At 33.3% G+C, this 25590-nt stretch overlaps 3 protein-coding genes across 28 annotated transcripts; 1 reads left to right on the forward strand and 2 right to left on the reverse strand.

Annotated features, from left to right (window-relative positions):
- The first annotated feature begins 1529 nt into the window (after positions 1 to 1529).
- On the forward strand, positions 1530 to 12363 carry LOC108200064 (uncharacterized). Its single transcript, XM_017368123.2, has 13 exons — positions 1530 to 1694; positions 1811 to 1872; positions 1958 to 2020; positions 2837 to 2912; positions 5554 to 5624; positions 6371 to 6472; positions 7377 to 7466; positions 8008 to 8082; positions 8368 to 8400; positions 9272 to 9349; positions 9712 to 9783; positions 10776 to 10879; positions 12053 to 12363. The coding sequence occupies exons 1-13, from the start codon at positions 1640 to 1642 to the stop codon at positions 12072 to 12074; spliced, it is 903 nt and encodes a 300-aa protein (XP_017223612.1). The 5' UTR covers positions 1530 to 1639; the 3' UTR covers positions 12075 to 12363.
- A 3204-nt stretch (positions 12364 to 15567) lies between these two features.
- LOC108197127 (uncharacterized) lies at positions 15568 to 21062 on the reverse strand. Of its 26 annotated transcripts, none has more exons than XM_064083395.1 (17): positions 20767 to 21057; positions 20587 to 20672; positions 20410 to 20459; positions 20273 to 20326; positions 20134 to 20196; positions 19964 to 20052; positions 19630 to 19707; positions 19410 to 19535; positions 19286 to 19340; positions 18803 to 18857; positions 18288 to 18346; positions 18076 to 18211; positions 17768 to 17826; positions 17286 to 17433; positions 16864 to 16904; positions 16554 to 16767; positions 15568 to 16411 (listed from the first exon to the last, which is right to left on the reverse strand). In XM_064083395.1, the coding sequence occupies exons 1-7, from the start codon at positions 20962 to 20964 to the stop codon at positions 19696 to 19698; spliced, it is 552 nt and encodes a 183-aa protein (XP_063939465.1). In that variant the 5' UTR covers positions 20965 to 21057; the 3' UTR covers positions 15568 to 16411; positions 16554 to 16767; positions 16864 to 16904; positions 17286 to 17433; positions 17768 to 17826; positions 18076 to 18211; positions 18288 to 18346; positions 18803 to 18857; positions 19286 to 19340; positions 19410 to 19535; positions 19630 to 19695. The 26 variants fall into 26 exon arrangements, 25 of the variants coding, with proteins under 25 accessions (XP_063939465.1, XP_063939461.1, XP_063939469.1 ...); XM_064083391.1 differs by having other exon boundaries at positions 18288 to 18367; XM_064083399.1 differs by having other exon boundaries at positions 15568 to 15919; positions 16257 to 16411; positions 18288 to 18367; positions 18803 to 19340.
- An 805-nt stretch (positions 21063 to 21867) lies between these two features.
- LOC108198960 (AP2-like ethylene-responsive transcription factor At1g16060) lies at positions 21868 to 24240 on the reverse strand. Its single transcript, XM_017366731.2, has 8 exons — positions 23701 to 24240; positions 23532 to 23614; positions 23395 to 23403; positions 23185 to 23273; positions 23021 to 23094; positions 22875 to 22925; positions 22708 to 22784; positions 21868 to 22639 (listed from the first exon to the last, which is right to left on the reverse strand). Exons 1-8 carry the CDS (start codon positions 23931 to 23933, stop codon positions 22053 to 22055), a joined length of 1203 nt encoding a protein of 400 aa, XP_017222220.1. The 5' UTR covers positions 23934 to 24240; the 3' UTR covers positions 21868 to 22052.
- Positions 24241 to 25590: the final 1350 nt, after the last annotated feature.

The following is a 25590-nucleotide window of genomic DNA, read 5'->3' on the forward strand; positions in this document are numbered from 1 at the left end:
GTTATTGACAAACAACTCTTGCTCTGGAGAGAGGCATCACCCTTATTGTCGTAGCATTTTCCAATATTATCATATATTAATATTAATAAAAAATTCACATATGGATATAAAAACATTTTAATAACTAAAATTTTTAAAGGAAAAGATTTTTTTTCCAATAACTAAAAATTTTAGCTCAATATTTTAATATCACTAAATTTTCCAAATACAATAGTATCATGCGCTATGCAATGAAATATGAAAAATATGAGTTAATATTAATCAAAAACCACATTATCATATATTAATATTAATAAAACATTCACATATGGAAAATTGATTGTTTATACTAATATTTTATAAGAATATTTATAAATATACCAACTTCTTAGAAATTATTTACAAAAATATTGTCAAGTTAATTTTTTTTCAAAAATACAATTTTTTTTCCAAATTATTTACAAAAATACGACTTGCAACTTCTGCAACCTCATTTGCAACTGTTGCAAATGAAGTTGCATAAGTTGCAAATGAAATTTCTCATTTGCAACTGTTGCAAATGGTGTTGCAAACGAGGTTGCAGAAGTTGCAAGTCATTGCAACTGTTGTCCAAATGAGGTTGCAGAAGTTGCAAGTCGTATTTTTGTAAATAATTTATAAAAAATGGTATTTTTAAAAGTATTGAAAGTTATTTTTTTAAAAAATTTCAAGAGCTTAGGCAGTTATGAAAAAAGCCCTATTCTATATTATCGAAAAAAATATTGTACAAGACAAATTTTCAAAAGTGAATATAATCAATCGATTAATATGATTTAATACCATTTTATTTAATTAATGAAAAACATTAATAAAATGATATTAAACTTATAAATAATCAAATTAAAATTATATGGTCGCCCGTGCTTCGCACGGGTTATAGGCTAGTATTACTAAAAAGATTTAGCCATATAGGGCCGGACTAAATTTAGACCAATACTACTCACCTTTGGACCAAAATTTAGGACACCCCGGATAACTTTGGCCGAAACTGACCCAAATTTAGACATTTAGGCCACCGGATTTGCCCTTAAGAAATAAACGGGGGTGTATTCGATTGGGATTTTAATGCATTGTTTTTAGTCTATGGATTTTAATGGATTGTATGGGATTTTGATTTTGTGCGGATTCTTTATAAAATGTCGCAGAGTTGATAGGATTTAGGTACAATGCTTCAAAATCCCATTGAATTTGGTGGGATTTCAAAAAACTTAAAATACACCGAAGAATGCCACAAAATCCATCATTTTATGAAATGAAAAAAAATCCATCAGCATTTGAATACCATCAGATTTTAATTGATTTTAAACAATCCCAATTGAATACCATCGGATTTTAAAGCATAATTTAAAATCCCAATTGAATACCATCAGATTTTGTAGCATAATTTAAAATCCCAATTGAATACCTCAAGATTTTAATGGATTTCAAACAATCCCAATCGAATACCCTCGGATTTGATGAATGCAAAAAAATGCTTTAAAATCCCAATCCAATACACCCCTCAAAGTTTGTTACAGTTTTTTCATTTTCGGGAGATTTGACCAAGCTTAAAACACATGATTTGTAATACTTAGAGAGAGAGAGAGAGCACAGGGTTTGCTGAACACAGCAAACGAGCGATATGGCGATGCAAGCTGGTATGGGGTTTTCTAAGATTATCATTTTAGTCGGAGCAGGTACTATACATACTTATTGTTTCTTATCTTGTTCTTTAATTCAATAATAATATTTACTAATTTCAATCTCGATTGTAATTAAGTATATGTATGCAATAATAATTCAATCACTGCAGGTTACACAGGTACGCTTCTTCTTAACAACGGCAAATTATCTGATCTTTTGGGTGATATCCAGGTACTCTTTTTATGCAAATTTTGTGTTTATTATGTTTTTTTCCTGAATTTTCTTGTGACGTGTATGTGTTTGGTTTTGTTTGCAGTCGCTCGTCAAAGGATACGAAAACAAGGGGGAAGATGGGGAATCTGATGCGATTGCTACACAGGTATGTTATATGTCCTTTATATTATTTTGGAAACAACTAGTTTAGGTTCGAGATGAATGTTTTTATTGTGATTTGTTAGTTGTGTGGGCTCCTAGTGTGTTTCTTTGTGGAAATTAATCCCGTTCTATATGAGTGAAACTAGTGATGTGAAAGTGAGAGTTTTATCAGCGATGATGATGATTAGGTGTGGCATTTAGAAAAAGATAGTTTGGGGATGAAAGCAAGAAGATATGAATTTTCCTCGTGGGTTATAAGTGAAGTGTATTGTTAAAGGAAACATTATGGTTGGTATCTGTGATCCGTCTTTTTTAGAGTCTTACCATTGTTTCTAATAACCGATCATCTTAACCTTGGCAACTAGAAAACAACGATAGTGGAAAAATGAGGGATTTTTGTGATCCATTTATGTAACCAGACAATTGATAATACAGATTTTATCTCTTGTAAACCGCTGCTATGTATGTTGAATGATGTAGTTTGCAAATCCATGCTAACTGGCATTTGTGCTCTGGGAATAGTGGTGTAAAGCTTGGCCAATTCTAGGACATTTAGTTGGAGGTCCACCTTCATGTGACCTCTCTGAGTAATTAATCCTTGTTACAAACTAGTACTGGATTGAAGTCCATATGCATGTATATCAGCATGTATGCTAGTGTTCCACTCTTCTTACATATTGGCTTATTTGCTAGCCCTATTTTACTATCATAAAATTTTGATCCTGTTTGTGTGGGACCTTGTAGGATACATCTAAAGAATATGATAATCTTTTCTTAGACCTGTAAATTTAACTTTCTAGTTCTGTTTGCTTGATTTCAGGTTCGTCGGTTAGCAATGGAGGTACGACAACTAGCGTCCGCACGACAAATCACTATTCTGAATGGGGGTTCTGGCGGTTTGTCCTATTGTCCCTGAGCAATCGTTATAGATAACATAGATCCATAGTCATTTTCCTTTAAAAGTTTAGTTGACATAGTCATTGGCATGCATATGTTCACACACACTCATTTTGAGAAGCCTTTTATAGCTTAGGTTAAGCATAAAGTAATTCATTTAACCTGATTTCGTGGAACTTCATTTTCTTGTTACATGGAGTTATCAGTTGACAAATATAGGCCATAATGACATACGTTATTTTGTGCACTTCGACTAACGAGATCCAAAGTTAAAAAAAAAAATAAGATCTGAAGTTTTAACAAAATATATAGCTTAACAGATTCTTAACTTTCAAACATAGCAGAGCATGTCTAATGTAACAAAATGATCAATAATAAAGCATTAATCAACAATGTTTAGCAATTCAAAAGCTTTAGAGTCATTTATTTTGATTCTCGGTTCTTCAAATTCTCATTCTTCCTCTTCCACCTCATTTATTAAAGTTGAAAAAGGCACGCGGGTTGCATTTTGTGGTAGATGTCCTTTTGTCAAGCGCCTCGTACAATAAAGGGGTTCCTCAGCACCAAAGACAATACACACATAATTCCAAATAAGTCCTTCGCCTTCGTAGATGCACACCAAACTTGAGCGCTTTTAGCGATTTTTTTGCTGATTTTAGAATTGCATTGAATCGCAATTGAGCACACTTATAATAACATCGACCAGATCAATGAGATTGATATTCAAATATTTCTTCAAATTAGATATCTTGAGGTTTTGTCAGCTAAATGTTCTGAAATAGCATAACCTAATTTAAGAACACTTGAAAAAAGGGTATTGGATTAGTGGTAGGTTTTAAAAACAATTAAATGGCTTAAGAACTACTCCCTCCATTGCAATCATTGTGTTCTCATTTCTTAGTTCTACTTCTCCCAAAAATATTGTGCACATTTAGTAAATATGGTAAATTAAGTATTAATTATGTTAGTATTTTTGAAAAACAATATAATTTTTTTTTGGTAATTATTAACTTATTTAATGTGAGTGAATAAAAGGTGGATGTCTGGTTGCAACAAAATGAATGGGAAGGGGGGAGTATTTTTGTCAAGTTTTCCTTTTTGGAGCTTTTCAAATATACTAAACCTTAATATTGATCCAAGAATATATGATTAACATTCTGGACTTATAAATGAGTTTCATATATAATTCTTCATGATTTCTAAGGAAAGAATTGTGCAAGGGACTTGTTATTACAAGATGATTACGTGATTGATATGAAGGGCAAAGAGAACAAGTAGTCCTTCCATGCTATACTTTCTTTTATCATTCCAAATAAATTTTATCATTTTATATACTGTAGTATTTCTACGGAATCATTTCATGAAATGGGTTGCTATAAAAATCTATGTTGCATGGGGACGCCAAATAGATACTCTACTAAAGTTTGGGGACGTCTCAGGAACGGGGACTCCAGGGGTCTCCAAAAGTTAGGGGACAACTGACCAAAATTGGGGATGTTTCTGGTGCTAAAATGACTAAAATATCTGCCCCCGTCTAAATAAATAGTGAGATTATGTTCAGTTCTCACTTGTGACTTGTCCCTTTGATGATTTAATGTCCTTTACAAGGATATACTCTTCTGGTCCTAAAAATTGGTGGGCTAATTTTGGAGTTGAGACTCCTTTGATTCAATCTTTGTTTATTGTCTAATATTTTGGATGTTGAATATATCCTCAGTTTGCGCGCACGCGCGCGCACACACACACACTAATATATACTAATATATTAAATGTTGTATCAATACCCTGTGATTATAAAATTTATGTTTCATGTCCCGGTCTTCGTACCCATATATGTTCTCGTACCCGGTCTCCGTACCCATATATGTTCTCGTACCCGTCTTCGTGCAACATAGATAAAAACTACTCTCTCTGTCCCAACAGGTTCTTTAAGTTACTTTTCGGCACGCATTTTGAGGCCCCTATAAAGTATAGTTCCATAATTTTTAATTTTTTTTCGTGAATAGAAGTTTGATGTTTAAACTTTTATTCAATTTTTTTTTTTAAAAATTATTGAACTTTACTTTATAGGAGCCTCAAAATGCATGCAAACAGTGAACGTAAACAACTTGTTGGGACGGAGGGAGTAAACCATATATTAGCAAACAGAAGATTTTCATTACATATGTATAGTCTCACTTGTTAAGGTTACCTGAAGGCAATTGAACGTTCTTTGTTTCTTGCCTGTAAAATAATACCAAGGAGATTTTATAATACAACAAAGAGTACTTTGAATATGCATTAAAGTCTAAAGTTTTTGGTTTGTTATTTTAGATATAAACACGTTAAAAGAATACATATATTGAAAAGCAATTTGGTGAAAAATTAAACTTGCTAACAGCATGAAAAAGTAGAATTAAGATGTTTATCACGGAATGATGGTATTTGTATAGTGAGTGTCTCCTTTACTTACCTTGTAACACTGTATTCATCTCTTAGGCTAGGTTATTGGAATCCATCTTGCATATACATGTTTAAGTGTCCACATGTATGTATATGACTAAAAGTCTGCTTATGCTTCACCCATATTATTTTAATATGTTTTGTGTATTGTAATAATTTTAACCTTTGCCTAAAAAAAGATATATATAATAAAACCAGGTAAAATGACCTCCCTCGTAGTACCAGTTGCTGCTGTTGGAGCTTTGGGATATGGATACATGTGGTGGAAGGTATGTTATTGTTGCTCCACCTCAATATCTTGTATTAATACCTCCTCTTGGTGGCTAGAAATCTTCAGTTTAAATATTATTGTAATTGGAGGAATATTTTTCAAGTTACTTGTTTAACAAAAATTGCATGGGTTTTGGAATATCCTAGTGACATGCTCATTCATGATTGACCACTACCACGTTAAAGTAATGGGTTCGAATTTTCAGTCACCTACCTTTTGTGCTTGAAAAAATATGTAACTTACGCAAAACTTTTTGAGCCGAAGCCCCCTTGCAAGCAATTTTGTTCCCTAGTTTTTACTGGATTAATTTTTTTACTGTTTAGACAAATTGACCAAATTTTGATTGAAAGAGCAATTCAGAACTTTCAGTCAAAATTGGTCAATTTGACTAGAAAATGTCAAAAATGGGCTACTATTCTACTAACGTGAAATGAAGGAAGTAATAGACAATGGTGTGAACTTATAAAAAGACCTACTTAATAAATTATCTTTATTGTTTATAAAAAACACAGTTAAAGAGCTCTGGAGGATTTTATCTCAAGTTCTCAACCCTGGGCTGTTGAATTTGCCCTTCTGGCTTTTGTTTTCAACTTGTGTTTTGGTGGCTCATTAGGATGAGCAACTTTGCTGCTTAATGGTCAACAAACATAGGAAAACCAGAATGAAAGGGAATTATTTTCACTAACCAATTTTAGACTTGCTTTTGGAAATGATGTGTTTTTATTGTTCTCTTTTTGTTCGTAGGGTCTCTCTTTCTCGGACCTCATGTATGTGACCAAGCAAAGCATGTCAAATGCTGTTTCGAACTTGACCAAACACTTGGAGCATGTGTCAGATGTACTTGCTGTGAGTTCTATTGCTTGCTTTACTTGATTTGAGCACTTAACCGTCATTTTTTTTGCTAAATGCACTTAACGTTTTGGATGTCCAGTTCATGTAAAATAAATCAATAATCCATTACAGTAAATTCTGTCATCGACACTTTTCAGCATAATTTACCTGCTTACTGCATCATTTCTTTTCCTTTTTTGAAAGTTACTGTACCTTGCTACTAAGTAATTAATTATTCCTCATCTCATAGATGACTTAATTCAGATATTCAGTTAATAAGCACTCTTTTTATTTTAAACTCATTCACATTTTCACCCTCATTTATACTTGCAAGTTACTTTCATTTTAATAACAGAAAAAAAAGTCTACATAATTCAATGGAGGAAACTACTCCCTCTGTCCCACTAATTTTTTTACATTTGGGTTGTGCATGGAGATTAAGAAAAGTGTATAAGGTAGTGGGAAAGAGTAAGAAAAGTAGGTAAAGTGATTTACAGTGATTAATATTTAACTGATAGATTCAAAAAAAAGTGGATGAAAGTAGTGGGTGGGATTAATTTTTTATTTTATATAATAACAGTTTACACTTTTGGAAAGTTTTGAAATGTTAAGAACTAAAAAGGACATCCACAAATGGAAAACACAGATATTGGATGGGATGGAGGGAGTGATATTTCTGAGTGTCACGTATAAAAAATCTTTTTAAATAGTCTGGGACCATGGGACGCAATGCATTTTGAAAAATTAGAATTGGAAGCATTTTGTTGCTAGCTGAAAAGGTAGGGCTCACATACAAAATGTACCTTGTGTAACTGTGGCATCAATGGCAAGCCTGTTTTACGTTATATATCTCCTCTACATACTGCTAAGCTAGAATCTTCTTCAGCTTCGAAATTTTAACTTTTATCACTGGACTCAGGAAACGAAAAGGCATTTGACACAGCGAATTGAGAACTTGGATGGAAAAGTTGACGAGCAAATAGAGATTTCAAAGTTAATAAAGAATGAGGTAAATCCTTGGAACTTGGCACAACTTCCGCGTTGATGCATCCATGAGTGATCTTCTACATGCTCCATGCAAAACACAAATATGTTAAAATGTCTGTATACAATCGAATGTGAGTAGGAGATTCAAATTCATGTTCTGCGTAACTAAAAGAGATAGAAAAGAGTTGGGTTGTAATTTGAGCACAATGGAAAATATTCTGATTTTTTTTCTGGAACATAAAAAAATGAACAGTTGTTGAATTACAAAATTTGAGAGGATAGGAATAGAAGATAAGTGGTGAAAATTAAAAGAGATAATGATGAGAGATATAGTTTGCAGAAGAAACCTAGAGAGAAACCTCTTTAGCTGGTCCATTTGATTATATTTAATCATAATTTTTGAACAAGCCTTATGGATTTATATATGATTGATTAAACTAATTAATAATTATACATAAGCTAGTACTCTTCTTATACCTTTACAACATATTGATGTTAGCAGTACTCTTGTAGTCGCACTAGTAGTACTTAGGTCCTGACAATTTGTTAATTCTGGGAAACAGGTATCTGATGTTCGTGCTGACCTTTCGGATATGGGTTATGACTTGGATACAATACATGCAATGGTTTCTGGTTTGGTAAGTACTTTCATGAGGTTTTTCTGTAGCTAATGTTCTTAGTAGCAAAAGATAGTCTGTCACTACCAACTAGAATATGGTTGGAGATAATCTGACAAACTTGCACCTCGTTATTAATCCATGTAGTGATTATGGATGTTGAGGTGAATGTCATTGAAATAAATGCCTTCAAAATTTTACTTTTCATTGTGATAATTATCTGTGTATATTTTCTGCCACAGTTTAAACCTTTTGGTTTCCGTTGGTTTAACCTCGCTTTTATTTATTTATTTTGATGGTGTTCAGGATGGAAAGATTCTGACATTGGAAAGGAAGCAGGTAAAACCACATTTCATTATTCTTATCTGTTATGTCATTGTTTATTAGTGAATATGCTTTTAAAGTAGGTATCACTTCTTCAAAAATAAATCATGTCTCAGGGGAATTTACTGTCTCCTTTTGTTCCCTCTGTCCATCCCTTTCCATGTCAATTCGTATATAGTATCCCAGTCTAAAGTGCTTCTGTCATTCACCTGTTCTCTAAAATAAAAAAGAGGGTAACGTAATGTACATTAGTTGTATTGCAGACCATATGTGGTATGCCATTGGTGGTAGAGTCTCACTTTCATGTTGTCCATCAAATGTTAAGATAGAAATTGTCAGGAATGTGCTTTAGATGATAATTTGTTTTAGTTGGAATATTAGTCTGGATTTATTTCGATTGTGCTTCAGTCATAATAATATTTTTATTCCAAACCTAAGTAACAGAACAAGGGTTTATGATAAGACACTTTATTCTAGCATTTTCTGCCTTTCTGGTAATAGTCCAAAATCGTTCACTTATCATAGAAGTTACTACAACGAGGGGTGAAAAAGGAAATGACCAAGAAGTTAGTTATGTTGTATGTTGAGAAATATCTTGTTCAGTAACTAGTAAGAAAGGGGGGAATATATAGAGCACGGGTGGATGGTAAGGGTTATACATATTCTCTGAGAGTAATATTGTCAGGGGAGGCAGGTCACCTCAAAGTGTGATATCTTAAGCCATTTAGCAGAATAATAAATTTCAGTGTTGCATTCTCCATTACGTTAAAGTCTTATTATATCTACAGAGCATTCCTTGGTTCAATTTAATTCTTAGCACTTAACTAGAGTATATCAACTTGTAATATTTTAATTTTGAAATTTTCTTATTTAATTGCTCTGCCAGGATCTTGCAAATAAAGGCATCTTATACCTTGTCAATTTTGTTGATGGAAAAAGGACAAGCTCTCCTGAATTGTTGCAGGTTTGTATACTTCCATTTTCTACTGATCTGTTGTACTGTTCTAATAAATGCAAGGATACTTCTGATTCCAATATTGTTGGCTGCTAAATCCACCTCCATGCTTTTCGTTTGGTCATAAACTTGCTGTATTTGATTCCAAGTTAAAGTTGTTTTTTGGTTATAGTTTGAAACTATATTACCATTCTGCAAAAATCTAATATGATTTTTATATTGATTATATGTTTTTACCTCTCTTTCTGATATATCTGAAACCAACATATCTACATTGGGACTTTTTTGTCATTTTAATTTTCCTTCTGTCTTGTCGCCTTCGGAAATGGTGATTGATGTGTAAATATAAGGATCTTCCTGTTTGCTATTAGGTGCAGGAACAACTCAAACTCTCTGGCAAGGCACAAGGTTTTCTAACAGCTTCAGAAGAATCAAGTCCTAAGGTCTGATTAACCATATTATATTTCTAAATTGTTGATGGGACATCATATAATTACACCTCTTTAGCTGGTTGTCTGGTTTGGAGTGTGACTTGTTTCTTGCATGTTAATTCCAAAAGAAGCCAAGTTCCTACACTTCGAGAATCAAACATATTCAACGCTTTTATGTTGTGTGGTGTTGAAATGTTTTCTTCCCACCTTCATTGTTTCAATGATATGTTATTGACTACCTAGCTACCAAGCTAAACTGAACATAATAATCAAAGTACATTGTGAAGAGTGTTCGCATAAATATTTAATGAAATATCTAAGTAGGTTCCCCCATATTATGAAAAAGGGAACTGTAAAGAGTAGATTCTTATCTAAGCAATATTTGTTTAATGGACTAATAAGGATTAGACTTCCTTATTGCAGCTGCAGTATACAGGTGTAACATATAATGTAATGCAAAGTACTATAAAAAATTGCCAAGCGTCGAAATATGATGGGGCGAAAACAATTACAAGTTCTTCCAATGTCATCTCTTTTCTGCTTCTTTACTTCCTATATTAAGCTACGGATACTCCCCCAGTTGAACTTCTCCCTCCTTTGACTCAGTTCAGGACTTTTGGACAACAAATATCCCTCGACTGTAGTTCTCCAAATTATTTTCCTTTTTATTAATCTTCATTAAATTTATTTTCTTTTCTGACATTGCCATTACTAGTTGCCTTGTTTACCAACAATTTATGTCATGAAAATAATCTGTGATTCTAGTTTCTAACTAAATAAATTAATTTTATGGAAATGTAAGTCATGGGCTCATGGCAAAACGTATACTATATTCTGATTACTGATATGCTACTGCGAGGTTATATGATATGGGTTTCTGCTTGATAATTGTCTAACTGGAAGATGAAACATGATTTGACACCCCCAATTACACTTAGATGTGTGAAAATAATGAACATTTATCTTCTCAGTTAATTAATGATTACATGTGTACCATGTTTCAGGGTCTAAAGGAGCTTACAGAAGCTTTGCTATCTGAAAATTCCACTGGCTTTAAAAATAATGGTAATGTAGAGGACTTGGCTGATGCACGGAGAAGATTAGTGAGGTATGACTGCCTAGTTTTTTCCCCTTTGGCTATCAACCGTTACCAATATGTACCTTCTTCTAATTTGTTAGCATAAAGTCTCATCACTCTGGTCCTTTAGTTTCTGAATTTTACATATGTGTGAGCCTAGATTTGCTGCAGAAGATGTGCAAATATAAATATCCCGAACGAATAGATCCAGTTGTGTAGGCAAACCCATATTTTTAGGGTTCCCCTAATTTGATTTTCACAAGCTTAGTCAAACTGTATTAAAACACGAGACAGACTGCTACTCTTACTTTTAATTTGTTGAATAAGCATAAGCGCATTTAGCCAAGTTGAGCCCAAATGTGGTGCTTATGTTTAAGCTTGTGATATCAGCCTCAACCCTGCTGTTGATTCACAGCTTCAAATTACAAGTTTAAGTGAGTGATAACAGATATTAGATTTAATTAGATTGGTGATCCAGTTGACTTTTTTTCCTTCTGGAATCTTCTCCACCCTAAAATATTTATTGCTTTTCTTCAAGAATCTAACTGGCTTTTGTATATTTATTTGTTTTTTCCTTTAAATAGTTGTGTCCCGTCTTTTCCTCTCTGAGCTGGATTTCAGTCTGCTCTCTTTTTAATCATCTCTTTATTCCATCTAGTTTTTTAAGTTACTCAATTTATGTTCTCTAGTCGCCCACTTTGAGAAATCTTTTTTTATAATATTGAGCCGCTTCAAGCCGAAAGCAATAGCGATATCTGAAGCCAGTGAGTTTAATTCACCTCCTCACAATGTGCTCCTGAATTTTAATTTGGGGGGGCGGGGTGGGGGGGGGGGATAATTTTATATTTTTTTTACTGAACTTTCCTCCTTGGAGGGGTTCATGGCACAGGGAGGGAGGGATAATTTTTATATATTTTTTTACTGAACTTTCCTCCTTGGAGGGGTTCATGGCACAGGCAGGGAGTGAGAAAATTAGCTTATTGTCTTTTTAACAATATTATTATCCCCATATTATATTGCCAATTTATTACTTTACATCTATATTTCTCTTTGTTTCAAAACACCCGGGCAACACAAATGAGAATGTTTTATCTTATTGGACTTGTTTTCCTTGAAAAACCAATTATACAGGTAGATGCTAGTTTAAGGCTTTACATGTGTATTGATTAGTGCTTACATCTCCCATCATTTGGCATGAAACAGGACATCAACAACCAAGTATTGATAATATAATAGAAGGCCTTGAGATGACGTTCGCGCGACGGCAGATTCTGTTTTACCTGGCAGGAAGCACCTTGGAAGTTTATAATATATGTACTTCTGGTGATGCATAATAGGAGATTGATGCATATGCTGAACATGAATTATGAAGTATAGTTTCAGACTGCCTTGGCCATGTCCTTCAAGTCCAGTGTTGCAAAAAAAAAAAGCTTATATATATACATTATGTCTGTATGTATTTGTCAAGATCACAACTTTTCTAGTACCAAATATACCTCTTCTATTCATCTGTACTGCTCTGATATGTTTATTGGTCACAAATTAATGAAATTTCTCTGAAGGATGATGAAACAAATAATAGGCTATAGTTTTTGTGCCTGTTTTTTTAGTCTTTAGTTAACAGTAAAATGATAAAAAAAAAAAAAAAAAAAAAAACCAGAAGCCGTGTTTAAAGGTGTTCGTGAACTGTAGCTAGTGAATCCCACCGTAAACCTGTAGGTAGTGAATCTTTCCGTAAACCTGATCAAGTGGGATGGGAAATGAAAGAAATGAATTTAATATTGACGTTTTTGGGTCATTTTAAGTATAAATGAAGATACATTCCAACCCCTCATTTTTCTTCTAATTTTATGGGGTGTTTAATTGTGTCTGGCTTATAAGTCAGGAAAAAATTATTTATGAGTCGATTTCTGACTTACAAGTCATAATCTAAGGAGTTGAAAACCCTATCTTCAAAATTTAGGAAAGCGGTTTCAACAACTGATTTTGTGGTTCTCCCAATCTGATCTGATCCGATATCTTTCTAGAATTCTTCTTCGTCCAATCAAATCTTATTATTATTGTATTTGGAGTGAAAAATACGGAATTTTTTTTTCTGATACATGATGAGGATCGGGAAAAATATTATTAAGAAGTTGGCGATCGGGACAGATTCGGAGATTCGGGGATAGTGTCTTTGCGCATTATAGAAAATATTAAAGATAAGTATATTATATTTATACATATTTATAAATTTAAGTAATCTCCATCATTTAATTGAATAAATTACTTATTATAATAATGCAATTAATCATAATAATCGTATTGATATTCATCCCTGCTTATTTCTATTGTTGAACGGGCTTCTAAAAAGAGAGTCATTGTTCAAATAGAGTTCGAAATAGACCGTTATTACTAACAATATTTTTTTTATAAAAAAATTATAGGAAATTAAAGAAATGTCAAAATACAACAACATTAAAACTAAAGAAATGTCAAAATACAGCAACATAAAACTCGATCAAAGTCGAAATATTTATATTACTAGCCTTTAACCCGTGCGAAGCACGGGCGGGTATATACTTCGTAATTTATTATTTATAATTTAAATGCTAACATCATTTTATTAGTATTTTAGTATTAATGGATTGAATTTTAATTAAATTATATTATTTAACTGACTATATTTTCTCCCGATTACTTAAAAATGGAGAATATATATATATATATATATATATATATATATATATATATATATATATATATATATATATATATATATATATATATATATATATATATATATATAGTCTGGTACAAACCACCTTAGCGTACAAACTACAAACTAAAATTAAAAAGTCTCTAAATCAAATCGAAATATAGCACATATGGTATGGAAATTGATCGTTGCGAGATGAACAAAAATACAGTGAAGTCGGATTTCAAAAAAAGTTCACCGATTAACGGGAAAATTCAAATTAAAAACGGAGGGGAATCTGCAGATCATGTGTGACATGGTGTATATTAACTGGTGTGTGGTTGCCCCTGCGGGGCCATTGGATTAGATTCATCCAAGGGCTTATATTGAGTTTGTAGTTTGTACACTAACTTAGTTTGTATTTGAGCACTTCCCTATATATATATACTAGTATGTGTGCCCGCGTTGCGGGAGGGGCAATTAAATGAGTTCTTATTGAATTTTTTATTCATTTTTTTGAATTATACTAATACATATATTTTAATTTCAAAAAGCTCCATAATTATTGAAAAAGAAATAGTGAGAGGAATTCCGTTACAGTTTGTGAAAAGAAATAAACATTGAGCTTATTTTCTAACACGTAATTGCTTCGGTTACCGTGATTTGTAGGTTTATAATTTAATTCTATTTAGTGAATGTTTGACATATGTATTGAAACTCCCTCTCCCAAAAACTCTTGTTTGCCATTTTGTTGCTCTCTCTCCGCCATGGTCAGTTCCATTCTCATCCCCGGTTCTTGAAGTATGCTTGCCCGCTATGTATGGGCAGACATTATTCTTTGAGGAAAAAAGAATTCTTTTATAAATTTAATGTGTTAATATTAATATTTAACTTTATATGTAATATATGTACCAGTATTTAATTTTCATATTTACATACATCTACACTAATCTTCATATTTTCGGCTCTTCTCTCTCTCATTTTCTGACGACTTTACCAAATCTCATACTCATTTTCTCGAAGACAATCGTTGCTTACCGTTTCTCTTAGTTAATCAGTACTTGACGATATATCTCTATCGTGTAGTGAAGTGAAGAACTATGACTATGACTTAATTAAAATTGAACCTTAAATAGTTGATTTATTTGTTCTAAAAAAAGGTAGTTAAAAATTGAATAAGATTAAAATGCTTGTAATTATATATTAATTTTGGAGGAATTTACGACTTTAAGAGAATAAAATGATAATTATTTTTTCATTAACCATTATTAACGAAAAATTGTAGTTGAATCAGTATGTGCGAAGTGGTATTAATTGTCCACTTCTTAGAGACGAAAATAGGTCGTGAGTCGTGACGGATAGAGAAATTTTACAATCACCTGACTAAAATTTAATTAAATTACTACCCCATCAATTTTTTTTTTATATTTTAGACTTTGAACTGGGGCACGTATTCTAAGTGTTTTGACCAAGTAGTTAAAAATATTAATTTTTTAAATTTTTTTTGTAATAAAAATTTACAATAAAAATTTTAATTCACAAAACAAATCAATTAAAAAGATAATTTTTACTATCCAGTCAACCGACCTAAAGATGTGTGCCAAAAGTCAAAACATGAAATAATAAAAAACAAACGGAGTATAATTTATTACCTATAAAACTAAAAATGAATTAATTTTAAATTTTTATTTCCTGAAATTATCAAATATTATCCTACATATTAACAGTTCTTTGTACTCGTGTAACTTAAATTAATATGTAATTGAAAACAACATATACATTATATATATTTAAATCTATATTTCCTCACAACCACACAAAGATTATACGATAATATTGTTATACATTGCCATTAAACCATCCTAGACAGGATGTGCTCGTTTAGCTATACTTCAAAGTACTAACAGTTGTCTCGGATCATTGATAGTTATTTTATAAGAACTATAAGCATTAAGCATGTTGATGAACTAATGCTGCATTACATATCCTCTGCCTTGTGCACACAATATTACACAAAAAATAGATGTGTAATCTGTCTTGCTGAAATAAAAAGACCTACAGTCAAATTCAATGCATTACCTAGACTTCAAAGTCACACATCTATTGTCAGAATATAATATTACACAGCTTTACTTGTAAGTTCCTGGTTCTAGTAGAAACTAACTTTACATTGTTAAAGAGCTCCCAAGCGTGTAAATATTGTTTAATCACACTATCAGCTTTGCGCTTGCCATAACTTGCTCTTTTAATAGCAAAATTATTATTTCATAGATCCACACTTAGTCAATAGTTCACATCTACATATCCTGCAAATGATGGCCTGTTTGCTCCTCGCAATCCTTCTAGTTCTTCAGTTGGCCACTGGATCAATTGCCTTCCATTTGGATCCAGCACTTACAAAGCATGCAACAAAGAAAAATCATATCAAAATATTCGAAAATTATATATAATTATAATAAATATAAGATCAAGATTATTTCAGGTTCTTATATCGAACACTTGAAGAGTAAACAAACCTCAGCAAAATATTGAATGTACAAAGAGAAAATCGGAAACTTGTCAAGACTTTCATCAAACTCTTACAAAACATATTTTTAAAGGATTGTTTGTATAGAACTGTAGGGAAGCTCAAACAACACCTGCTTATAAAATGATATCATGATTTGTTATTGCATCTCATCATTGTGAAGTTACATTCAAATTTAAATACGGTTTATACGTTTTACTAACCTGTCCAACAGCATATGGAAGAACTGAATACATCCTAGCTGCTCTTTCCAGGTAGAAGACAGTTCTTCTCAATAGCGACAACCGACTGTACTCAGAGGAAGATAATGGCTGCGTACACAGAACCCATTGAATTGAAAATGTCTTGTTTATTCCTCCTACATTTTTGAAAAGAAAAAAAAAGAACAGATTCTGTTTTAGTAAAGTGATCTACTGATCCTGCATCAGGAAATGCTTATGAACTAAAATCGTTGAATAGAACAATGCACAAACTGCAGTTTTTCACCTGCTTGAACCTACATTCCAGAATATTGTTCCGAACAATAATGCTATGAACACTGTGAACAGGAATCTCACGGTATTGTATGGAGGATTGCGCCAATATGACCAATTTTGTTTCCAGAGGCAAGTCATACATTGGGTGAAGAAGGACTGAGAGTATTGAGTTGGGAAGTACAAATCCTTAGAACCTGGAACAGTTGTGCTGGCTTCCTTTATAAATTCTTTGTTTCTCCTAAATCATGCACCCCAACAATATTAACTAATTGAACTCATTAACTTGTATATGCTAGAGCATGCTACATTTGAATCATGAGGCTGGATTTTCTACCTGTAAAATCTGGGTCTTCTATAGCACAAACTAAATCAAACCTGAGATGTAAAAATGTCGAGCGGCATTCAATTGTGCATACGTCAAAATACAGAGGATTATGTAATTTTTTTAAGGGTAATAACACAATAGCTTTTATATTATAGATAGATATTGATAGATAGATAGATAAATTAAGTAATAAATAGGCATACAGAGCATCAGAGGTGTAATACAGTTCAGTTTTTAACATAATTGCAAAATTACAACAGGAAGTGCAGTCATTTTTATTGACCGGTTACATCTCAGGAAGTTGCAAATTTGTCAAATTATACGTAATTTGATCAAATTAAACATAATTTTTACTGAAATGACTAAGTACAGAGATTCTTTAAATATTTACCGAATCATGAAATCATAGTTAAAGTAAAAGTAAGACATACCACTCCAAGCTTGCCCTCGATTTCCTTGATTTGATCAAGTGAAAATGACACTGTAATCAGATTGATTGCCAGGAACTCCACTCCTTCAGCCTCGGAACTTATCAGTATCTTATCATCTTGCAAAATGCTACTTTTCAGAACACTCTATCTGAAATCATAGGCAGAGTTAAACATAGTAGAAGACCTCATAGTCAAATGGTTAAAAACACTCTCGTTTTCATCATCCAAGTCTGTTTTCATCTGAAAATTAGGAAATGCTCACGGAAGCACTGGATTATCACATACAATCAACAATCAAAGCTCTGTAATAAAAGCGGTCAAAGATTTGTAAGAAAGAGCATAGGGGAACTGCAGATTCATTTTAGTTTCTCGCCTTGGTGTTAAATTTGGAAGAAGCTTTATTTTTATCAGTGGAGTGCATTAAAACACAGAATTACACTTAACAGTCTTAGGACCTTAAAATACAAAGTGCACGAACTTACCAACACAGTGAACATCATTTATTTGCCCAGTATTGCAGAATTTTGATAAAATTGCACCTCTGATAAAGAAAAAGAATTTGATAAAATTTTAGCTGCCAGCACTGGTAATATCTATCCTGAATTGAAAAGCAGCAAGAGTATAATGCCACTTGTGTGCATGTTTCATCAGATACTACAGCAAGGACATGATGTGTTCTCTAATCTCAGACTAATTTCTAGTCTCTGTAGGCATTCTTAACAGAACACTTGTAGAATATGCAGGGTAAACATGTAATATAATGGGGTGACTACCTATCAGCTACCACTACCTGACACTGCGACTGAAAATTTCAATGCTGTCTTTATTATCAACAACCTTAATCAGGGGTCTCAGAGCTGTCAGGGGCATCCTTGCGTAATTTGATTTCAGGTACTCAGTCCAGGAACGACCACTGCCATTGGAACCTAAAGATAAGGATACTGTCTCATCAGTTAAGTTTGAAATGCAACATATGTGATCTGTAATATTCAGACTTCATACCTGAAATCATAAAGCTATGAACTCTTCATACACCTCCGGAGCCATGAACTCTGGTGTTCCTGATGGTAAACAATGAAACCCTGAAATCAGTTAAATTTGAATCAAAATTACAGCTTTCTCTTAGGACCTTAAAATACAAAGTGAACAAATTGACCAACACAGTGAACATCATGTTATTTGCCTAGTATTGCAGCAAGGCCAAGATCACCAATCTTGACTTCCCCTTATTACCATTTGCAAAATTATTGTCACAATAGCATAGAATTTATAGTCATTAAAAACTGGAAAGTAAAGCTCATAACTAAAAAAAGCTCTATAACTAAAAAAAAACCTCGTAACAGCAGACCCTAATCACTCATAAAAAAATCTAAAGAACATAATCAAATAACACTCACAAAGAAATCTACATGCATGAATCAAATTCTCAAAAATGAACACCTGAGATGAATAAAATATTCGATTTACAAAACATAATCGGTTTATCAATCAAAACAAACACGGTAACAAAAGATTACCTGATTATTCTTTTCAATTGGACAAATAATCGAACAGTTTCTAGAACAAATTCAACTGCAACCAAAATAAGTGAAAATCATTAAAGAAGTTCACAATATGTAACCAACACACAACATAATATTAAACTGATGATAAAAGCATATAATCTAGTATGTGAATTAGAGAAGCATAACATAGATAAGAAAAAAGAGAAGAAAGGAGAGTTGGACTTAGGAAAGAACGTCACTGGATCACACTTTTCTTATGAAATTAAATGCTTACCAAATGTGGGCGTCTGAATGTTCACTCTTATATAGGTACATATCAATGCTTACCATTTAAAGGAAGAAGTCATGAAACTTTTCATAACTCGGTCGTCCACACAAAAATCTCTATAGTCTAATCTTGATCAAATGTGAGAACAAAATATGTGAAGTCATGGACGGCTGAGTGCCACAAATTACTAAGCTATAACAATTATGTGAGGGATGGTGATTTCTTACCTGGGCATTTAACTTGCGTGCCTCAATTGCAGCTTCAGCACGTGCATTAAAATACCTTATCAACATTAAAATGACATTAACAAATTGGTTATGTAGAAATAAGAACCTGACTGCAGTCACTTACCAACAATCATGGCTGGCGCCATTGGAGACCGCTGAGCATTATTTTCATGACCAAACTTGTCATCTGAGTGTTGTCTCTGTCTTCCCGTATCGACTAATCTATGTTTCCCTCCAATTCCTGTCAGATCTGGCACATATGTACATCACACATGATTATTATTACAAAAATAAATCAATTTATGAGTGACAAATTAATTTATCCAAGGGACATGTATGAATACCCTTCGCCAGAGATTGTGGAACTGATGCAGTAGATTTAAGCACAGTGCAGGGGTAAATGTTCTCTTTCATACATGAACCTTGAAAAAATGGATTAAGTTGTGAATATCCCTAAAATGTGAACTTTAAAATGCATAAAAAATGATGATATTCGACTACCAAAATGAGGACATGAAAGAGGAATCAGTAGGATTGCAATGTCTGTCAACATCTATCTATCATACACCGTACAACTTACACACGTAATTCAGTTAATGAGTAACTAACCTTAAAACTATGAACATTATAATACAACAATTTCATAAAAAGGTCGAAGGTATAGATATGTATGATTACCATGTTTGCAGACAGTGGAATTGTTTTGGTAGATTTGCAAGGTCTCCATGAGCTCCCCTTTTCTTTCATCATTCCAAGGTCATAGTTAACTACAAACATGATGAAATTATTTGTAAAAACAACTAAACATTAAACATCAAAGGACTAAATATTTGTGTTAACATCCTTACAAACATCAAACAGCAAAGGAGAATTTGATTTCCTTTTGTTTGGCAACTTCAGAGGCTGGTTAGCTCGGGTACAAAATTAAATCGTGTTAAACAACATAATGGAAGGAAAATGCCATAATTCTTTAAGTGGTACACTCACAGTTCTTGTGAGATATGGAGTGTGGAGACTCATCTAGATGGTGTGGTAACAAACCTACAATCCCCAACAAAATTTTCATCGAACTCTGTGATAATGAGGAAACTAAGAAACAGTGCAAACTTGTATAATAGTCTTACAAATGGGTCTCGACTCAGGACTGACCGACATCATTCCATGTTCGGAAAAACTAATAAGAAAGACACAAACACAAATATTGAGGCTGGGCAACAAAATCAACAACCAAAACCAAACTTGCACAAATTGGGTGTAGAATAAAGAATGCACTGATTATCGGAAAGGAAAAGCATACCCACCTTCCTGGAGAGGAGAGGCTGTTCGTGGCTCGGGATACCGTCCCTGGCGTCAGTGAGTTGTCATCTTCGACGACGCCATCACAAACCTACCCAGGAACGAATATGCTGTCAGGTGGGGAAAAAAAACATTAGTGAGATTGATTGTATCTACTTCACGCCAGCGACGAGATAGTGAAAAACCTGAGATGAGCACCTGGAACAAAGCCGCGAGAGGGAAAAGTGTATCAAGATTTGGGCGCAATTTGAATTGTATTTTGTCAGGGGAAAGAGTGTTAATCTTTCAGACAGTGTTATGAGGAGTAGACACGTGTGTCCGTGTGTAAGAAAAAGAATGGTTATGATTAAATGACAGTATGAGTCAATTGAGTCAAATGGCATTCTGTGTAAATACGGTAGAATACGGGGGAGCTAGTAGACTTTAGAAGGGTAAACACACAACAGGTTTTATAATATAGATAGATAGAGTAAAGTTCTATGGAGTACACAAAAACATTGGAGTATTGGAGTACAAGTCATAATTTTTTAGTTTAATCAAAAATAATATTTTTGATTATTCAAATTTGTATATAATTTATCATTTATAAGTTGTCTTAATCATAATTATCAATTAATCAATAATATCTTTCAGCTTTAACAAGTATTAAGATTTTTGTTCTGCTTATTAGTTATATTGCAGAACATGGTGCCACTGATTTATAAAAGTAATTGTTCTACGTTTTGATTACAATATTTATGTTGTAGAACATAATCTGCAGGTTGTAGAATGTTTACAAATATTGTAGAACAAAAAAAATTGAATTTAGATGACTAGATTATATTTTATCCAATTTTGTACTCCAATACTCCAATGTTTTTGTGTACTCCATAGAACTTTACTCTATATATATATATATATATATATATATATATATATATATATATATATATATTAGGATTTTAGTACATTTAATCCGAATTTAGTACACGTAGATTTAAAAATAAAAAAATCGGAAAATTCTAATCTTTTCCAAACATAGCCGATCATGTAATACGTTTGAAAGATTCAGTAATCTAATCAATCGAATTTCAACGTAATTTTGTAATCTTGGTTTGAGTTATATGAAGGTTCTTGTTAAAAAAAGATATTCAAAATTGTATATTTATAATTTTATTTATAACATCATTATAATTTTTTAATGAAATATTATGTGATAATGTATTGTTATGAGTGTTTTTAGTATTTGAAACTGTTTATAATACTAATAGACTCCACATTTGTAGACTTGTAGTACCAAAAGGAGAGTACCAAACCAAAAAATATAACTAAAATTTTGGACTACAAATTATACCCATGTTGGCTTATTATAGTATAGTATAGATAGTATAGATTTGCTTATTTCCACGAAACCCTGTTATTGATGGTCTGCTGATGATAATCCTAATCCAACCTTAAATTGTTAGTTGTGTGTATAAATGAGCATATTTGTTCAATGTGGCATTGAGTTCCACATTGTCTTCCCTGTTGTAGTTAACAATGGCAATGCAGTTTCTTGTTTGGCCTCCAAGCCACTTAAGGGAATTTCGTAAGGCGAATTCTCGATTCCCCTGTAACTAACAATTCCTCCGAATTCATGTTCATGTAACTCATACTTGTTTCTGATCACCTTCCCTTGTGGGGGGGCTTCGTCGTTTGAATTCTTCTCCACGAGTTCTTTAAACACCGATGACCTGAGCAGGAGGCTGAGTGCAGTAGGCGATGACTTATTAGGACCAACTGGCATTATTCTTTCAAACAACTCTTGCTTAGGCGGAATTTCCATACCAAATGTGAAGGAATTGGAATTATAAGAAAATTCAGATTCCTTGACAGGATCAAGTGTGGAGGAAGAGGAGGATGCTGCTGTTAATGCTTGAGAATCGGATGAGGTTCTTGGATCCTGACAAGTGAGTGAATTGGCACCTGAAGTTCTCAGCCATCGTATGTAGGTGCTCAGGTCGAAATTTGTGACTGCATTGATTCCTCTGTACTCAATTGCTGCAATATCATATGCATGGGCTGCCTCTTCTTGAGTACCTGTAACACTTAAAACCTGAGTTCCTGTCCTCAGAGTTTTTAAACGTAATTCATAGTTTTCAACTTACTGTAAGTGCCAAGGTACAGATACTTGTTTCCAAACACCCTTCCGATTCGTGCTTCCCATCTACCATTGTGATGGTGCCTGCAGTTTATGAAGAAATGTATTACATTTTAAGTGCGAGCTCTTGTCTGATATAACACAAGACATAAGAATTTTAGATTTTGAACTCACCTTGCAACTCCTCTATATTTGGAAACACCTCTGGAGAAACCACTGCTTCTCCTGTCATCAGCAGTACATGATGCCATTAAGTATTTATGTTTGAAATCTTTACTACTAACAATATCCCTCGTCGAGGATTTATACACTTCACTTACCTTCTTAGAGAGGCCAAATACTCCTCTTTTGTTAAACTTCCCATGATCTCAATTTCTTTTTCATAATCTGAAACCTGAAAATAAAGAAATTTTTTTATCAACTTCCCTGTGATAAGGAATCATAGACTTCACTACAAAATCAAGTAATCCTATCAATAGTATACCGGAAAATTTGTAAGTATTGATGTCCCCCAGTACTTGATGGCAGCCAAGTCATAAGATCTTGCTGCAGATTCTTCTTCATCATAAGCCCCTGATAAGCAAGATCAAAAAACATACAGCTGAGTCTAGTCCCTATTACCAAATCAATCTGCTTTGATTGCTTATCTAGAAAATTTTGAAATAAAACAATGACTAATCCATATTTTACTTACCAAGGTAGACTGCTCCATGCCAAACAGAGAATCCAAGGAATACGCCCCAAAGGAAAAATGAAAAAACAGATGCACGTTAGCAATCGACAGGAGGTATCTCAATAAAAACATATATGTGATTGTATGTGATATCTAACCTTGTTTTCCCTTCTTTCTCTGTGTTACATTCCATGACCCTTTGTCCCACAAATGAGCTTCGTATCGTCCGGTCCACCTATGTCTGTGATCACAACACATCTCTGTTTAGTGAAATTAGCATTCAAACACTTTGTATTCGTGTTGGTGTGTGTATGAGATGAATTAGACCTGCTGACACCGCGAAATCTTGAACTTCTCTTGACAGTAGTAGTAGTAGTAGCTGCAGGTGGATCAGCTAGCGGTAGCCCTGGAGGCTTACTCTGCTGTGGCTCAACGCCTTGAGCCAGTGAAGGAGATCTTCGACGTCTTTTGACACACTTGGTCATCGAAATATCAGTTTCCACATTGCACAAGCTCCTGCTTCCACTGCCTGCTTCAGGTTTTACCAAGTTCATCTCCATTGGTCAATCTCGATGTTTTCCAACAGCAAATCAAGACGCCAGTGAACGAATGATCTGGTTTGTAGCTCAACAACCGCGATATATTTATATAAAATTAAAATTTTGTTTTCTACGCAGATATAAGAAAAAACTGGACAAAGTAGTTATCGATGATTACAAGAGCGCTGGTTGATGATATTGTGTCACTTGCACTACTAATATTCCAGCTACAAAGGGTATATGTGGAGAATAGATCTGTATGTTCAAATCAGGCTTTTAGATATCATCGTCTCCGTTTGTTTCTCTCTTTCTCTCTTTATATTCTCAACCTTCAAATCAAACAGTTACATAACATCTTTTAGATATGATCGTTTTAATTGTCTTCATTCATCTCTCATTCTAGTTTAAAATCAGTCTCTCCTATTATTTTCAGTTCTAGTCCTCCTGAAATCTTGGTTCCTTCCATAATATATGAGGGTTTCGCAATATCTTTCAAAATTCTTTTGTAAAAAATATGTTGTAAGTGCGATATATTTGGTTATGTAATCTAACATGGCTCAAGTGAACATTATAAAAATTTGCCCAGAAAACAGTTGGAACATTGCATGCATGAGCTAAACATGATTAGTACTAAATGGCTATGTTCCAGAAATCGGTGATTAATCGCCCGTAGCTCGCCGCACTGATTAAATCTCCGATTATTCAATTATAATCCTTGTTCCATGGATTCATCGATTAAGTCTAATTCCCGTTTTTTTGGACACCGCTAAATGGTCATAGATGAATTAGATTCAGCTCCATTAAAAGTTTTCTACCCGAAAATAATATATTAAAAAGAAAAACAGTAAGCTACTAATTGTGTGATTATTTAAGTAGCTCTCAAGTGTCAAAAAAAGCAGCCATGCATTCTTACAAGGCTTATCCATGCAATAAACTATGGTCTATGGAGCTGTACAAAAGTTGAAATGCGACAATATTAATAATCAGTCGGACATAAAGCGACGAGAAACCCGGGTCTGCAATCTCTGGATTTATTGGAGTAGACAGAGTAAATTTGGAATCATCATGTACAAGAAGCTCAAAAATTCCTTACCATTTTGTTTTGTGGGAAAATAATGTGCCAACATGCTATACAGAACAATAAGCGACAAATGATAAATTAACATGATGTAATTGTGGTTTAGCACATCTCATAGGATTCTACGTCAATAAACCGTTCATGTTTCAAGCATCATCTAGTTGTTCAATTATTTCATGTTTGTGGGATGAAGATAAGAGGGGAATCAACTACAGCGATGGTGTTAACAATGTGCTTCGTACTTGTATATTTTGCAAATAAACTATAGTAGTAAACAAATATCAGTTTGTCTCTATTGGAGTTTTAATGTACATATTGAACACAGTGATCCAATTTTTGGAAGAATTTTTCATTTTACAATATTTTGAATTTATCTGGGGAAAATTTGAGAGCATGGGTAATTTTTACAATTTCTACTTTTCTTTCTCTCCTATCTAGGATTCATAGATTATTTTTGTTTCTCTCATATCAGTAACTGCGCACTCGTTTTGCTAAATTCTCATAGTTCATTAGAGTTTATAAATACAACGTATATGACCATCATATTCACCCAAACTGTAATAATGGACCTCTCACCACCATTACCAGTCGTTTCAATGA

Source organism: Daucus carota, chromosome 8, assembly GCF_001625215.2.
Source record: "Daucus carota subsp. sativus chromosome 8, DH1 v3.0, whole genome shotgun sequence".
NCBI classification, from domain to species: domain Eukaryota; kingdom Viridiplantae; phylum Streptophyta; class Magnoliopsida; order Apiales; family Apiaceae; genus Daucus; species Daucus carota.